This window comes from Mustela nivalis, assembly GCF_964662115.1.
Source record: "Mustela nivalis genome assembly, chromosome: 11".
Lineage (NCBI taxonomy): Eukaryota > Metazoa > Chordata > Mammalia > Carnivora > Mustelidae > Mustela > Mustela nivalis.
The window spans coordinates 41,422,289-41,440,407 of record NC_139030.1 but is presented as its reverse complement, the minus strand read 5'-3'; the positions used below and the strand labels follow the sequence as shown (position 1 = coordinate 41,440,407).

At 41.6% G+C, this 18,119-nt stretch overlaps 1 protein-coding gene across 1 annotated transcript in view; it reads right to left on the bottom strand.

The window, feature by feature from the left end:
* The window catches only part of LOC309843473 (titin-like), a 275,519-nt gene that overhangs the window by 15,176 nt on the left and 242,224 nt on the right, over positions 1 to 18,119 (bottom strand). Inside the window, 24 exon segments of the mRNA XM_082688984.1 lie at positions 359 to 661; positions 1,113 to 1,412; positions 1,515 to 1,802; positions 1,922 to 2,515; positions 2,714 to 2,995; positions 3,076 to 3,381; positions 4,544 to 4,849; positions 4,977 to 5,273; positions 5,373 to 5,663; positions 5,783 to 6,088; positions 6,190 to 6,492; positions 6,589 to 8,655; positions 8,740 to 9,039; positions 9,152 to 9,439; positions 10,326 to 10,619; positions 10,931 to 12,697; positions 12,793 to 13,098; positions 13,199 to 13,501; positions 13,774 to 14,073; positions 14,190 to 14,477; positions 15,839 to 16,135; positions 16,253 to 16,555; positions 16,648 to 17,235; positions 17,338 to 17,634. Of these exon segments, the coding sequence (XP_082545110.1) occupies positions 359 to 661; positions 1,113 to 1,412; positions 1,515 to 1,802; positions 1,922 to 2,515; positions 2,714 to 2,995; positions 3,076 to 3,381; positions 4,544 to 4,849; positions 4,977 to 5,273; positions 5,373 to 5,663; positions 5,783 to 6,088; positions 6,190 to 6,492; positions 6,589 to 8,655; positions 8,740 to 9,039; positions 9,152 to 9,439; positions 10,326 to 10,619; positions 10,931 to 12,697; positions 12,793 to 13,098; positions 13,199 to 13,501; positions 13,774 to 14,073; positions 14,190 to 14,477; positions 15,839 to 16,135; positions 16,253 to 16,555; positions 16,648 to 17,235; positions 17,338 to 17,634 (10,974 nt within the window).

Sequence of the window (18,119 nt, the reverse complement as noted above, 5' to 3'; positions counted from 1 at the left end):
TTTTAAAGAATTGGGAATAGCTTCAAGAGGGTAATACAAAAAGTTACTTGCCCAAGCTGCTAGGGGCTGGAGTGGGGAGGGGATCCACAACTGAACTTTCTGAGCTGATGGAAGAATGAACTCTCTCTCTCTCTCTCTCTCTCTCTATATATATATATATATATATATATATTTTTTTTTTAAGAACTCTATATTTTGACTGTGGTGGTGCTTACAAACAGGACCTTTTCAGAAGTCGGCTACCACCATCATAGAGTGGTTTTTCCCAGGCCAGAGTGACAGTTGATTTGGTGACATCATAAATTTTACTATATTTAAATTATACCTCAAAAAATTGACCTATACACAATGTATTTACCAATTGGATCCATGGCAACGATGGGTTTGGAAGGACGACTTGGTTTCCCAGTCCCTCTCACGTTAATGGCTGTGACACGGTGTTCATATTCTAAGCCTTCAATAAGGCCAGTGGAACGGTACCGTGTCATCGTCACTGGTACTTTATTTACACGGACCCATCGATCTGCTCTCACTTCTTTGCGTTCAATGATATATCCAGTCACTTGGGAGCCACCATCGTTTTCTGGTGGATACCAAGTCAGTGTCATGCCATCACGGGAGACATCAAATATTTGTAATGTTTCTGGAGGTCCTGGAATACCTGCAGTCAGACAGAGGTAAACACATTATGGCAATGAGAATAAAATAAAGACACACACATTTCTGTAAGTATGTCTTAGCCTTTTAAATAGCATATAAGACTTGTGACTATTTTTTCAATGTTTTTATTTTTATACTTTTCTTGAGGCTCCTCATTTTCTTTAATTTTGTAAACATTTACTAGGCATGTATTCTGTATTTTTTTCCTCACTATAACCTAGCCAGTCCCCCCTGTCTCCCTCATTCCTTTTCTCCTTCCTCTTTTTCATTAAAACAAACAAACAAACAAACAAACAAAAACCGCTGTTGAAAACCTCCAGGAAACTTTAGAAAGACCGTAGGGTTAATTTTGGGACCTCTTTTTCCTTAGTACATAGTAAAAACAAATTCCCTTCTGCCAACTTTCAGAATCAGGTGGGGAGAATGGTAGTCTTAAGGGTCCAAGCACTTACTGATGCTGCTGCGACATTCTATGACCTCAGACTGCAAGTAAGAGCCAATCCCGAAGCGGTTCGTTGCAGCCACACGGAACACATACTCATTGCCTTCAGTGAGTCTGGTAAACTTAAATGTCTGTCTAGTCACGGATTCAGACACTGGCAGCCATCCTGGACGATGGGCATCACGCTGTTCGACCACATAACCGCTCAATGGAGCGCCACCATCCAATTTGGGTGGTTCCCAGGAAATGGTAATTGAAGTAGCATCAATTTCATCAATCTTAATAGGCCCAGTTGGAGGACCAGGCTTGTCTATGAAAGAGAAAGAAATCCGGAAAATTAATTTTCACTTCAAATCACAATTGGGTGACTGAACATCAACAACTCACATGTGTCTTTGTCACACATCCTTACCAAGAATGATAACTTTAATGGTCTCTGAAGTAGTTCCAGTGACATTCTTCAGTTCAAGTGTATATTCTCCAGTATCTCTGATGGTGGTTTCACGGATGGTTAATTTGGCTACTTTACTATGAGTTTCAACCGTGACACGCTCTGATTCTCTTAGTTTCGAACCAGCAAAGAACCAGGAAGCAGCAGGAGGTGGGCGACCAGCGATTGGTATCACGAGCTCCACTGGTCTGCCGGCTGGGACATGAACGGTCTTCTGAGGCATTGTAGAAAGATCGATTGTTGGCAACACTAGGAGAAAGAGAATAGGCCTTAATTTTTAAGCATTATTTCTAAGGACAAAGTATCATGAATTCTGAATGTTTTCTTTACATCACTGTTATGGTTGTTTTTGTTGATTTGGTACATACCTCTGAGGTCTTGTACAGTCACGGCTGTGACGATCTCTCTTGGTTCTGACACGCCTTTCTCATTTTGTGCCCTTACTCTAAATAGATACTGTTCACCTTCGTTTAAGGAAATAACAGTGTGCTCTAGGACTGTGGGTTTTAAGGTGACGACCTTCATCCACCTCTCGGTGCCAGCTTTGCAGGCCTCAAGGACATATCCTGTGAGTCGGCTACCACCATCGTAGAGTGGTTTTTCCCAGGCCAGAGTGACAGTTGATTTGGTGACATCGACCACTTCTAGCTTTGTAGGCACCAGAGGTACTTCTGAGACCAGAACTGCATCAGATGTTTCACATGGTTCCCCTATGCCATAAATATTTTCCGGCAACACTCGGAAATAGTACATGGTTCCTTCTACAAGTCCGGAAATTCGGTAAAGTGTCTTGCTGCATTTGGTAGTTACTGTTTTGAATGCTCTCATGGCAGCTTCACGTTTCTCAATAATGTAATTGTTGACAGGAGCTCCACCATCAATTGTGGGAATTTCCCAGGTAATGGTTACAGAATCTCTTGATACTTCTTTAACTCTCACTGAAGGACAGGGACCAGGAGTATCTAAAAAAGTAGAATGTAAGATTCAAACTTATTTGCTGATTGGTTGGTAGATCTGTTTTGTGTTTTTCAGGAACATGTATTCAACATGGTTTCTCTCTAGAGAGGTGATCAATCTTAGGTCAAAGGTTTTTTTTTTTTTTTGTTTTTTTTTTTAAGAAATCTACTTAGAGTGTAGTCAATTTTAAGACAAATACTTACCATATACTTTAACAAGGACTGTTGCTGATTTCTTGCCAGATTGATTTTCAGCTTCAATAGTGTATTTTCCAGCATCATACCGGTTAACTTTGTCCACAATAAGTAAAGAGTAGCTGTCAGTGGTGTCAATAATGGCCCGGTTTGCAAGGTCAATGCCCTTCTTGCTCCATGTGATGACGGGAGGTGGTCTTCCAGATACAGACACCATCAGGCGCAATGAGGCCCCAGCTCTGATGGTCACAGTCTTCTTTAAATCATCGGCAAGCTCTAGGTCTGGTATTTCTGGAAAGCAAATGTCAAAACTTAATTTATGAATAGGTGCGATGAGAAAAAATTCACCTAAAAGCTTTTATTATAAATACCTAGTCTTTCCACGGGCTCAATTTCAGCAGTTGACTCGCTGTATTCACTCATACCCTTCGCATTCACAGCAGCAACCCTGAAGGAGTATTTCTGGCCCATTTTAAGCTCTGGCACAGTGAATTCAGTATTTCTTATTGTGGCATTGGTATGCACTCGGTACCAGTGATCAGTGTCTTTCTCTTGCATTTCAAGAACGTATCCTATGATGTCAATGCCACCATCATACATGGGCTTGGTCCATGCCAAACTAATGCTGGTCTTGGTGGTATCCACAACTCTTGGAGCAGAAGGTGGTCCAGGGGTATCTATGGAATTTAAAAAGGGCGAGTTCACATATTATACAAATAAGGAAGGTTTGAGGGTTTATATTTTTGGTTTTCAAGACTCACAAAGGCATTATTACTCTCCCCGCCCCGCCACCAGTATTTCAAAAGGTCTTTTAATAAGGTTTATAAGGAAAAAAAAAAAACTGTGATTTATTAAAGTCAATATTTTAAAAGGTCTTTCTATAGTGTAGTAAAGGATTAAAATTTTTTAAAAAAGGATTCATTAAGTTGTATCCTTACTGGCCATAAGAAATACAAGTCACCTTATGATCTCTGCATCTTAACCCACAAGTATGTGGTCACCTTCCCTTTCTTCTGATTCTCCCACCCCCAGAAGAGTAAGGCATTTTTTTTTTTTTGTCCACACTCACCAAGATAATCTGTATAACTGGGCTCTTCTGATTTTATAGGATAGCGCTGAATGCTATATCATTATTATTCATATATCAACATCATTAATATTTTATTGAAAAATTACATTTCCTTAGGAAAGGTAAGTGGTTTCTTCCTGCTACTTTGGCTAGATATGTCGGATTCTTCTAGCTCTGCTCATTGCTTAAAAATACCTGTTCTCAGGCACTATCCCTTAGTCACTCAGCTCCCACAGGGTTAGTATCACTTGTCACCTCTGTGTTTCTACTGAGTATGCAAAGTGGTTTCCTCTTCTTCCACTATTCAGTCACAGTGGTTTATTCTTTTTAGTCAGGCTCAAACTCTGTACAAGGATTTGCCACTTATTTTTGAAGCTCTTATGACAATTTTGTTAGGCACTTGTTAGAATACTAACCTTTATGCTCTTCTTAAACAAGACATCTTTTTTCTTTTTAGTAATTATTATCACATGCCACATTTTTCCCATTTTTAGGAATATTCACAAAATATATCTCTTTCATATTGGTAGTAAAATTATTTTTTCATAGACTGGAAAATACTATGATAATTTTTAGCGATGTAACTGCCAACTTATCAACAGAAGTAGTGGTTAAAATGTTCTGGCCTAGCTATATTTAAGATTCCTCTAATAAGCATATGCTTTTCTAGGTCATTCATAAATTCTAGAGGTTCTTGAAAATGGTATATTGGAAAATTTGTAACATGGTTTTAATGGGCATTAGGTTTGTGTCTGATTCTTAGAACTCACATGATGGTTCTCGGCATGAGATAAAGTTGGAAGCTTCGCTGGGTTCACTGTTACCAGCAGCGTTCACCGCGGTGACCCGGAACTGGTAATCACAACCTTCCATGAGGCCAGTCACCTTCAGCCTGGTATCGTATACCACGTAGTCTTTGTTGACACGTGTCCAGCGCAGGCTCTTTTTCTCACGTTTGTCTACTAGATAGTTGTTGATCTCATTACCACCATCAGATTCAGGTTTTGTCCACTGGATGATGATATGCTCTTTGCCGGCCCCAACTTCTTCGGGTATGCCCGGTTGTGATGGAATAGCTGTTTATATTTTTATGAAAGTGAGGATGGTCAGAATTATACAAAATCACTATTGATAGGATAGTCCCCCTTGCCCCCAATCCCATTATATTTAACTACCAAGTTGTTGCAGAGTGTTAATACTCACTGAATGAGTTTCTGGCTATAATTGGCTCTGATTCAATAGGCACACCAGGGCCATATTTGTTCACTGCCCGCACTCGGAATATGTATTCATTGTTCTTGATGAGTCTGGTAACAACGAGGGACAGGGTTGGGCATTCGCCTTCAACGATCACCCAGTTGAGCCTGCTAGTCTCTCGTCTTTCCACGATGTAGTGAGTTATTTCTGCCCCTCCATCTTCCTGAGGAAGGCTCCAGGCTAAAGTGCACTTTTCCTCTGTCACTCTGCTGACAGTGAGCTTTCCACATGGGCCAGGGGAATCTGAAACAGGTGTGAATGGTAAGCAGTGATTCAGATGTTTTTTTTTCTACCCACACATGAAAATGCTATACAAACTAAAAGAACATCTGACAGGCTTACCAAGAACTTTGACCAGGACAGACACAGCCTTGGTCCCACTGGCATTCTTCACTGTTAATGTGTATTTTCCGCTGTCACTTCTGTCACAGAACTTGATCACAGCAGTTGCACGCTTGCCTGTATACTGCAAAGAGACCTTTTCACAGAGATCTAGTTCCTTGTCCCCTTTGGTCCAGATAATTTTGGGTTCAGGTTTGCCACCAACTGCAGCATCGAGGACGAGATCCGAGCCTGCTCTGATGGTAACCAGGTCACCCTGTAATCTGGCATCCAGTTCAGCTTTGGGTGGAGCTATCACAGACAGAATGGATATGAATAAATATAGGACCGTTTATTTTCACAAAAATTGTGATCATTTAAAAGGAGTACATTGATTATTATTTTATTATTATTATTATTATTATTTTTACCATATTCATCTCTGCAAGTGACAGGGCCTGTGGATTCTGATCCTTTGCTAATTACTCCTGCTGCATTCTTAGCCAACACACGGAATTCATAAGTGTCTCCTTCACTGAGAGCAGTCACAGTGAAGAAATTGTCAGATACGATGGTATAGTTGCATTTTAGCCAGCGACCATCTCCAACCTCACTGACAGGCTTACGCTCTACGATGTAGCCCACCACCTTGCTGCCACCATCATAAACTGGGGCAGACCAAATCAGTGACACTGTTGATCTTGTGACATCTGTCACCTCTGGTCTTCCTGGTGCATCTGGAAGGGATGTGAAAGTCAAGTTAAAAAAAAATACAACTCTGAATTCTAGTGTCGATGATGATGATAAACTAATGTACCCATTCAATTTTGATACATACCAACTGGGTTTTGAGCCATCATAGGTCTTGAAGCTTCACTGGCTTTGCTAACACCTGCAGCATTGAGTGCATATGTTCTGAACTGGTATTCAAGTCCTTCTACCAAACCACTCACTTTGTAGTTGCACTCTAAGCATGGCACTTTGTTTTCTTTCACCCAAAGAATGGTGTTCCGTTCTTTCTTCTCAACCCAGTAGCCAATGATTTTACTGCCACCATCATGGTAAGGTTCTTCCCAACGAATGGACATGGCATTGGCAGACACATGGTAGACTTCAGGTCTGGTAGGAGCACTTGGCGGGACTAAATACAAACAAAGGCATCAAATATGAATACAATTTTATAAAATTCAGGGGAAATACTTAATAATGAAGTTTGAAATATTTTTATTTTTCTCACCGAATGGATGCTCTGCAATTATTGGTGCTGATTCTAGAGGCTTGCTGACACCAAATCTGTTCTCTGAACTGACCCGGAAAGAATATTCCATGTATTTTGTGAGATGAGTGACTTTAATCTGAGTGCGCTTGACGCTGGAATTGACAAGCTGCCAAGCTGTTGTACCCGATTCACGCTTTTCAACTATGTAATTGGTAATGTCAGTGCCTCCATCATCTTTAGGTTCAGCCCATGACAGGACACACGATTCAGCCGAGACAGATGAGACCTCAATGGGGCCAGTTACTGGGCCTGGCCTTCCAATGACCACAACTGTGATGGTAAATGTTTTAACACCAGCTGTATTTTCCAGGGTCAGGAAGTATCTTCCAGAGTCACCTCTCATGCTATCCTTCACAGACAGGGTGGTTCTGTCTTTTGTTGTTGTGATACTCACTCGATCTGTCTCCTTAAGTCTCATTTCTTCAAGCTTCCATGTTACTTTGGGAGCAGGACGACCAGTGATTGGGACATCAATGGTAAATGTGCTTCCTGCTTTGCAAGTTATGAGCTGATTAGTAATTCCAGTGAGATCAGCAGTGGGCTCAATTTGAGGCTCCTTGATGATGACGGAGGAGAAGGCTTCCCTGGGTTCGCTGTAGCCAGCATCATTCTTGGCCTTCACACGGAATTCGTATTCGGTGTTCTCAACCAGGCGCTCCACTGTGAAAGTCATCTGTTTGGTGCGACCAGCCTCTACCCAGAAGTCAGATCCCTTTTGTCTCATTTCGAGAAGGTAGCCAGTGATCCGGCTGCCTCCATCATGGTCGGGTTTAAGCCATGCTAAGACTGCCGACGATTTGCTCGTGTCAATGATGTCAAGTCTCTTAGGTGGAGCGGGCTGTTCTGTGGCTACGATCGGTTCTGCCATTTCATAGGGTTCACCCACACCGTACTCATTTTCAGCAGAAACACGGAAATAGTATGGAACGCCTTCTGCCAGGTCACTGACCTTGAGGATCTGACGAGTGCATTTTTCACTGATAGCCTGCCAGCTACGACGACTTGCTTCTCGTTTTTCTACCACATAATGATGGATTCGGGCACCCCCATCAAGGATAGGAGCATCCCACATCAGTGTAACAGATCCACGGGTCACATCCTTGAAAGTGATTGGGCCAGGTGGGCCTGGAGTGTCTAGCACCTTTACAGTGAATGTGATTGACTTACTACCACTGTTGTTTTCTACGGTAAGGGTGTATTTCCCTGCATCATTTCTGTTGCAGTTTTCCACAGTGAGGGTGCTGAAGGAGTCTGTTGTGTGGATGTCAGCCCGAATGCTCAGGTTGGAGTCAGACTTGGTCCACACAGCCGTAGGAGTCGGTCTACCCTGGTAGGCAATGAAGAGGCGGATACTGGCCCCAGCTCTAACAATATGGGTCTGCTTGAAGTTTGCATCAATGTCTAACTCAGGAGCTGCTAATCGGTCAACTGCTTTAATTGCGCCGGTCACTTCGCAGCTCTCTCCTTTTCCAGCACCGTTGATAGCACTAACCCGGAATTTGTATTCTTCACCTGCTTGCAGGTCAGTGACTGTGTATCTCATTTTCACACACGCCTCTGCATTTACCTTTTGCCAGTCTCCTAAGTCAGCTTTGCACATTTCAATGATATATCCAATTATTTCCATGCCGCCATCAAACACTGGCTTAGACCATTCTAAGCTCACGGTTGTCTTGGACGTGTCGGTCACCTTGACCACAGTGGGAGCACTTGGTGGGCTGACCGGCTCTCGACATTTGATTAGTCTTGAGATACCACTTGCAGGTCCCACTCCTGCTGCATTTTCAGCCATGACGTGGAATTCATACTCATTGCCCTCTATCAGACCAGTGACTTTGAATCTCGTCTCAGAGATTGGTCGTTTGCTGATCACCTTTACCCATCGTGTGCTTTTCTTTTCTCTCCTTTCAAGGATGTATTGTTGAATTTCGTTGCCACCATCTGATTCTGGCCTCGCCCATGTCAGGGTAATGCTATTGCCAGTTATATTACTAGGTTCTGGAGTGCCGGGGGCATCAGGAACAGCTGTAAAATTAAGACAAATTAGACATGTGGATTGGAAGTTAATCTTACGACATGGTACCCCTTAGAAAAACACCAGATACTTACTGTATTGTATTTGAGCAACTACTGGGTCAGAATCAAGCGGCCTCCCAACACCAAACTTGTTAACTGCAGAAACACGGAATTGGTATTCATTGCCATTTATTAGTTTGGTGGCAGTATAGCTGTGGGCCTGGCAGTTATCTTCAATTAGTGCCCAAGAAAGTCTGCTGGTTTCCCGTTTCTCAATGATGTAGTGAGTGACGGGAGCACAGCCGTCATTGACAGGAGCATCCCACCACAGGGTCACCTTCTCGCCAGTGATATTGGTGAATCTTATTGGCCCAACTACTTTTCCTGGTGTGTCTGTAAGAAAAGGTTCCAGAGTTAATTTTTCCTTGCCCCTTAAAGTACAATCAGGCATGTCTCTAACCCAAGTCCTATAAATTATAAGATTAAGAAGTTGTTTCACAAGTACCTTGTACTTTCACTGTAATTTCTGCTTTTGAGGAGCCAGATGCATTTTTGGCTTCCACACAATATACACCACGATGGTCCCGGGTAGCATCTCTAACAAAAAGGCTGGTGGATCCTAGGACATCAGTTATTTCCATATTCATCTTCTTTTCAATTTCTACTCCATCTTTGAACCAAGTTACTCGAGGTACTGGCCGTCCCTGCACCAAAGCTTTAATTCTGAGGCTCTCTCCAGACTTAATAATGAGACCATCAAAGTACTCAGGGCCAAACTCTACAGTTGGTGGAACTATAAAAGATATAGAAATAATATGCGTTAGTTTGGCTAGATAAAAACGTAAGCATGTTTTTCATTAGCACCATATCCTAAAGCCTGGAATGGTAATGTATATCCTGTGTTACCAAAGCTTGTTGTGAAAGCAGGATTGAGAATTGAGAATCGAGATTATGGGGCAGGGCATCTGCATGCTACGAAGTCATCCCCTTTTTATGTCTATCGTGTTATTAATCTTGCATTGCCATTTGTAATTAGAAGATATTTATAGATCATTTACTTCCTAATGCTGCTGTATATTCAAACAAATTCCTGTAGGAGGTCATCAGCTGCACTCAAGCAAGGGGAGGACTGTACCACAGGGGTGTGCTGTATTTTAGTAACTTCAGAAAAGCTGGACAGTTATTCTTGAGAGTGTTTTTATTATAAAGGACTGGAATTACAAAACTCAAAACTTCTTCCCATTTGCATGCTATTTATATGGCAACAGAGTGAAACAATAATCATGCTAAAAAGAATCAATGCTAATTAGTTAATTTTTTTCCTTCTTTTTATTTGAAAGGTAGAAAATCTAATTCATCCACATAGCAGTCCTGGGAAATCTATATGAAATGGTATTCTCGTTCCCCTGTTATAGACCGGGGCCAAAGGTATCTTTAAAAAACGTGACTGCTCTTGGGGCGCCTGGGTGGCTCAGTGGGTTCAAGCCTCTGCCTTCAGCTCAGGTCATGATCTCAGGGTCCTGGGATTGAGTCCCATATCGGGCTCTCTGCTCTGTGGGGAGCCTGCCTCCTCTCTCTCTGCCTGCCTCACTGCCTACTTGTGATCTCTGTCAAAAAAAAAAAAAAAAAAAAAAGTGACTGCTCTTAAGCGTGTTTGGCGATCAGTTGGAAATGCTCACCATTTTCGTCTCTTGTCATGATAATGCCAGAAGACTGTGAAGGCGGACTTATGGTACCGACGGCATTTCTTGCAATTATTCTGAACTCGTATCGGTCCCCAGGACTAAGTCCTGTGACTGTGTACTGACATTCACTGACGTCAGTAAAGTTGCATCTGACCCAGCGATCGCTCCCTTGCCGTTTCTCAATGCTGTAGGCCACAATCTTACTGCCCCCGTCACGCAGGGGTGGGTTCCATTTAAGTGTGATGGTTTCCCGGGTGACATCAATGTAGTCAGGAGTGCCAGGAGGGTCTGAAAAAGTATGGAAATTAACTCTATCATTTCTGTAATCCATTTTTATCATCAATTCATTCACAGTGGAAGAAAAAAATAAATCCCCCAAGCTAACTTTAATTTCATATTTTTTTTTGTAGCTAAGCTTTAAAAAGAACTTGAAAGAATTAGACTGACTTAAAATCATTCCCTTTGCTTTACTCAACTAGCTCTCGAGAGTGGACAGAAGATAGGTGAGGAGCAGATAAGTGGAAGAAAAGCAGTGTGTGTTTGTAGTAGGATATTCAGTTGCTGAATTAGATATATTCCAGAAATATTCAGTTACTTACCTACTGGAGAAACAGCTAAAGTAAATTTGCTTGGGTCACTGGGCGAGCTTAGGCCAGCAGAATTTTCAGCATATACACGGAACTGGTAATCTAGGCCTTCCATGAGTCCCGTAACTCTATATTCTCTTCCAGATATTGGTGATGTGTTAACTCTTTGCCAGAGGATGCTATTTCTTTCTTTCTTTTCAACATGGAATCCAGTAACTTCTGAACCACCATCATAAACTGGAGCGTCCCAAGTTAGTGACATGCCATCAGAAGTCACGTTGTATACAACTGGCTTTCCTGGGGGGCCAGGAATCCTGAACTGGTGTTTTGCCACAATAATGTTTGAGACAAGTGGCTCGCTGACTCCGTATCTATTTTCTGCCCTAACCCTAAACTGGTATTCAGCATCTTTGACCAGATTAGGAACTTTGAAAGTTGTCCGGGCAACACTTGAACACACCATCTTCCAATTAGTTTGTGAAGTTTCCCGCTTCCCAATGCTGTAACAGGTAATTTCTCCTCCTCCGTCATCTTCAGGCACATCCCAGGACATGATGACACTGTCAGCCTTGATTTCATCAAATCGAATGGGCCCTTTGGGCTTGGACGGTGGGCCAAGTGTGATGATTGTAATGGGATAGGCGTTTCTACAGACAGCATTATCGAGAATAAGGGTGTATTTCCCTCCGTTTTCTTTCTTGACGTTCTTAATACTCAAAGTAATTTTGTTTTCGGTTTTACTGAAACGAACATGCTCGGTTTCTTTCAGTGGCAAACCATCTTTCATCCAACTGATAGATGGTTTAGGTTTTCCTTTATAAGGCAATTCGAGGTGTACATTATGCCCAATTCTCACAGCGATCTGTGCCCCAGGGATATCTGACAGGTCAACTTCAGGTGTAATCACAAGTTCTTTCACTGTAATTGGCCCAATAGTAACAGCATCACTGAGTCCTTTCTCATTTTTGGCAGATACTCTGAATTCCAGGACTGACTGTTCCTTAAGTTGGGTAACTTCAATTTCACAGGTCTTACTTGTGCCGGCATGTGACCATGTTTGTTCACCTTTCCCTTTCCTTTCCACAACATATTCTGTGATGATGCTACCACCATCAAAGTCAGGCTTGGTCCAGCTCAGGGTGACAGATGTCTTTGTTGAGTCTTTCACGGAAAGATCACGGATAGGAGCTGGGACTTCAGCAGCCTTCACTGGCTCAGTAGTTTCACAGGGCTCCCCAACTCCAATTTCATTTTCTGCAAGAACTCTGAAGAAGAATGGAGTTTTCTCTGACAAATCTGTTATCTTAAAGGTTGTACTGGTACATTTGTGTGACACTGAAGACCATGTTCTCTTGGTGGCATCCCTCTTTTCAATGACATAATTGATTATGGGAGATCCTCCGTCAATGAGAGGAGGATCCCAGAACAGAGTGACTGTGCCTCGAGAAACATGTTTCACCTGTAGTTTCTGGCAGGCGGCTGGTGTATCCAGCACTTTAACGTTCACAGTGGAAGACTTTGCTTGACCAACGCCATTTTCTATTGTGAGAATATATTTCCCTGTATCGTTGCGAGTGACTTGAGGAATGATGAGTAATGAAGATGAATCAGTGTTCTGAATGTTGTATCTGGCATCACTGCCAAGATTCTTCTCATCTTTTCTCCATGTGACAGTAGGTGGAGGTCTGCCTTTGAAGGGAATCAACACTTGTACGTCTTCACCAGCTTTAGCTATAACAGAGGTTCTGAGAGCCACATCTAGGTCAATCTCTGGTTCCTCTGTAGACATAAAATGGACATAAATTTTGAATTTTAAAGCAAGAAAATGAATGAAACAACAACAACAACACACAACGATACGAGTAGGTACATACCAAGTATATCTTTAGCTTGCACAGGTTCAGTCATTTCTATAGGTTCTCCTTGTCCAGCACAGTTTACAGCAGATACCTGGAAGTAGTAGTTGACTCCAGGTGTCAGGTTCGATACCACATATTCTGTGGTTCTGACTTCTCCCTTGGTAGAGACAATAGTCCATTCCTCTTCCTCTCCTTGTCTCATCGCAACAACGTATCCAGTAACAGCACTGCCTCCGTCATAGACGGGTTTACTCCAGCCAAGAGTGATAGAGGATTTGGTTGAATCTGCGACTCTTATCTTAGCTGGTGGGCCTGGAGGGTCTGGAATGACCAGAATTACACTCAGTGATTACATGGTCATGTACAATTTAGGGGACATGAAGGAGACATAGGTGAAGATGCTGCGTTGATGAGCACTTACCGATTGGATCGGCAGCTTTGTAGAAGTCAGATGGTTCAGAAAATGGACCCTGACCAGCAGCATTTACAGCACAAACTCGGTATTGGTAGTCACTGTTTTCCGTTAGTCCGGTCACTTTCTCTCTGGTGTCACGGATAGTCTCCTTTAAGACTTTAAACCATGCTAGACTCTTCTTATCTCTTTTCTCAAGGAAATAGCCGCTTACTTCACTGCCACCATCTGCAACTGGCCTGCTCCAGACAACAGTCATTGAATTCTTGGTAATCTTGGTTACCTCTGGTATGCCTGGAGGCCCAGGAGTAACTATTTAGAAAGAAAAAGGAAAAAATGAGTTTGAAGGATTGACATCACTGATAAATTCTACCTTTCAATCTTCAAATCCTATGCAAGAGTATAGTATAGTAGTTTCACTGACTATCCTTTCCCTTGTGACAAAGATGACAGTGAGGGGAGATGTGAGACAAAAGAAAACATTCTAAGAAAATCATTCTGAGAAAACATACAAGCTAGCAGAGTAATTCATTTGAAAAATTTCAAACATTCGATTTCAGTTTGCTGATGAACTCATGTCTCACCAAAGGCATTCTTTGCTACCACGGGGTCAGATTCCAGTGGATCCCCAATTCCATATTTGTTTACGGCTCGAACCCGGAAGATGTATTCATTTCCTTTGATAATTTTGGTGGTGGTTATGATGCACTCTTCCAAATTTTCAGACACCATAGACCACACTACGCGGCTTGTCTCACGTTTTTCCACGATGTAGTGAGTGATTTTTGCACCACCATCATCCACTGGAGGGCGCCAGAGAAGGGTTATTTTTTCAGCAGTGACCGTCTTAAATTCAATGGGACCACCCGGAGGTCCTGGTTTGTCTGTGAATGAAAGAATAAAACAATATGTCAGTCAGTACTTTTTAAAAAGCTACTAATTTAAAATTGCTAAGTTCTAGGCAACCAAAATATGACATTGGCCTATCAGCAGCACCTACCAAGGATCTGTACTCTGATGGTGGCCGAGGCTGAGCCCATGGCATTCCTTAGTTTTAGTTCATAGCTTCCACTATTCAGGCGACTTGCATCTTTGATGAGTATAGATGCAAGGTCGGTGGTATTTTCGACACACACCAGTGCATTAGTTTGTAACTCTTTATCATCTTTATACCACTCAATTGTAGGCTCAGGTTTGCCAGAAATGCCAGCTCTGAGCTTTACTGATGTACCTGCTCTGTATTTCACAACCTCTGTATATTCTAGAGGCAAATCAATTACAGGTCCACCTGTGGGAAAAACAGATGAGAAATATTTAAAAGATCACAAGGATGGAAAAAAATAATTGTAACATCAAAGCAAGGTCATTGGCTTTTACTAAGTAATATCTAAGTATATAATAGTTCTAATTTTATTTATTTATTATTTTAAACATTTAAATTTTGGAAGCCAGGCTTCTATCCAGATGGGAAATATAGGTTGTGAGGAAGCTCTGTCCTTCGGTGACACTGTAGTAATCACACAGGCACTTCAGTGCCTTTGAAATGTATTTTAAAGTCTATCAGGTGTTTAATTTCTGGGACAGAATGGGATACGGTAGTGAGAACATCCTCGAAGAAGCTGCATTATACATTTTGTCTCATCCTAGGTTCTCCTTTCTTTTCCTTGGACTATCTCCTATTCTAGTTTTCCCTTTGCAGTTCACTGACATCCAACTTTGGGTCGTTCAAGTCGGACTCTTGAAGTCTGAATTCTTTACTCACAGAGCTCTATATGTCACTGGACAGATTTTCTGCCAGGCTGCTTAGAACTTTTGAGAAACAGAACTAAATTTGACTTGTTTCACAGTCTCACAACAGTGTCCACAAAGCCTGATTCATAAAGAGCAGCCCTGCGATTCTGAGCATGAGAACAGGAGCGGATACTTCTGCCTGGACACCAGAGAGACTCCTTGAACACAGGGAACTTTTAGACAAGGTATCACAGGATACCTAACCCTCAAGAAATTTTAATTTTTAAAACTGCTGTGAAGTTGAATGTGTTCCTGTTTTCCAGAATGGCCAAGTATGGTTTTTTTGGAATGACAACAACATACAGTCCTGGAGTCTCTTTGAATTCCCACTCTACACTAATGAGCTTCTCCATGTTAGGGAAGTTACATAAGTGCTCTGAACCTCAGTTCCTGTTCTGTAGAATGGGCCAATGTTAGGGTTGTTAAAATTAAGGGAGAGAATTCATGAAAAATACCCAGTAAATTTTAGCTACTGCTAATACTATTATTGTTAATGGCTCTGTTTAGTTTTTTACTTATTTAAGGGTAATATTTTCTGTGCATTCAACCATGGTTTTAATTATTGACTCTGATAGTTTAAAATAGAAAAGGGAAAGTAGCAGCTCATACCAAGCATTCTAACAGGTTGAATTTGGAAGGGACTTTAAATATCCTGTTGTCCAAATCTCACATTTCACAGTTAAAAGAGCAGGAGATACTAAGGAATTCTCCTGAGACTCCCAGCTGTTGTACATACTTTCTTCTAAATATCTAATTAAGGTGCATAGTAAAAGATATTCTATAGATCAGGACTAGAAAAAGTATGGACAAACATTGAGTTAAATTGCTTTTGGGATTCAAAGTTCTAAAAATGCTTACCATAAGAATCAATGCACGTAATGGGGCCTACAACCTCAGATGGATTGCTGACTGAACCAACGGCATTCCTCGCAAAGACACGGAATTCATACTGGGAATTCTGTGTCAAGCCAGAAACGACAAATTGAGTCTCGATAACATTGGTGAAGCTGGCCTTGGTCCATCGGCCATCTGGGAGGTCTCGTCTCTCAACAATGTAGCCTGTTATCTTGCTTCCTCCATCAAAAGCTGGTTGTTGCCATGAGAGGCTGACAGAGTTCTTTGAAATATCGGTGATACGGACATTTCTTGGAGGCTCTGTAGTAAGAAGAGAAGGCAAGTCAGTGGAACTTGTGTCAACATTATTTTGCTTCGCAGAAATAAGAGTTGCATTTTTAAGTAGTCTGAATCCTCCTCCCCATGAAAAATACATACCACAGGCATCAATGGCTAGGACTGGCTCAGAAGGATGGCTGGGTTTTCCAATACCAGCAGCATTTTCTGCATATACTCTGAATTCATAAATAAGTCCAGCACTGATTGTTGTGACTTTGAAATGAGTTGTGCGGATGACCAATTTGTTGGCTTTTTGCCATAAAATACTGTTTCTGTCTTTCATTTCCAGGTGATAGCCAATAACTGGACTGCCTCCATTGGACACTGGTTCATGCCAGCCCACGGTGATGCTTTCTCGAGTAACATTAGTGACCCATGGTGTAGATGGTGGTCCAGGTGTTGCTACAGAAGAGAGAAATCCCTTAGGTTAATACAGACACTTAAAATATTTTTGTAAATAAAAACCTGGGATCCTTAAAAAGTTTGCAACTTACTGTATGGCAGTTTGACAAGCACACACGCTGAATCTATGTGATCGCTGATGCCGAAGCGGTTTTCTGCCTTGATGCGGAATTGGTATTCTTCTCCTGTGGTCAGCTTCATGATTTTAATCGTGGTCCTTGCAACTGTTGTAGACACTTCAGTCCATACTGCCGTACTTGTCTCTCTCTTGAGTACAATGTAATTAGTAACTTGACTTCCACCATCATACTTTGGTGGCTCCCATTTGAGAGTCACACTTTCTTCTGTTATATCGCTAATAACAACAGGGCCAGTTGGGGGACCAGGCCTGTCCAGTACAATGATGTTAAGGAAAGCTTTGGTTGTTCCACTGGAGTTGGCAGCAGTGATCTCGTATCTTCCAGCATCAGTGGTAACGCTTTCTTTGAGATTGATGGTCAGGTTCTCAGCAGTAACTTCAGTATTAAATCTCATGGTTGCCTTTAGGGGGACACCATCTTTTGATAAGGTCACTTTGGGCAGTGGTTTTCCAGAAATTGGAATATCAACTTTAAGGTTTGAACCAGCTCTCACGTATACAGTATGACTTGGGAAATTCTTCATATCAATTTCGGGTGGTTCTGAAAAATAAGCATACAGTAGATGAAGGTGAAAAAGGGTCTCTAAAAATGAAATCAACACAAGCCATCTGAAATTTTGCTTCTACGTAAAATTAGACATACCTAGTTGTTCCTTAATAAGAACAGGAAGCAGAAGCTCTCTTGGGTCGCTCAGACCAGCTTGATTTTCAGCAGACACCCGGAAAAAGTATTCAGAGTTCTCTCTCAGACCAGAAACAATGTGATGGGTTGACTTGACCACCGCACATCTCACCCAATTTTTCTGTCCCTTTTCTAGTGCTTCAACAACATAGTGTACAATCCTGCTTCCACCATCGTGTTCTGGCTTCAGCCAGGTCAGGGAAACACTATCTCTGGATACACCTGTTACTCCAAGTTTTTCCGGTGGGCTTGGTTTTTCTAAGAAAGTAAAACACCAGAAAAAAGGGATTATTACAACATTTTATCCCCATGTGTTCTTTCTGCATTGTCAAAGAAAACTTTTAAATGAAGCCCACATTCTTCCTCTGATTTGAGTCTGTCTTACTTTTTATATAACAAGTTTGGGTTCTGAGCCAAGCGAAGCTACCCCAAGCTTTGTCATTACATGTCATAGTATGTGGTAGTATCCAAATTCAAATTAAATGTCGAGTGACTAGATTAAATAGTAAAATTTATCTCAAATTTATCCTGGGTATAAAAGTGAGGAATAAGATGAACAATCTTCATAATACAGTTTCTGCACACATGCCATATATATGTGCAGTCAAATTTAGTTATATTTAAATTCAATATATATGATCTACTTCTAGCTTTGCAAATTTCCACATTTTTTTAATCAGCAAAGAACTTCCTCTATTAGAGATTTCATGTCATGCTACAGTATGAATTATTTGAGGTGTGAA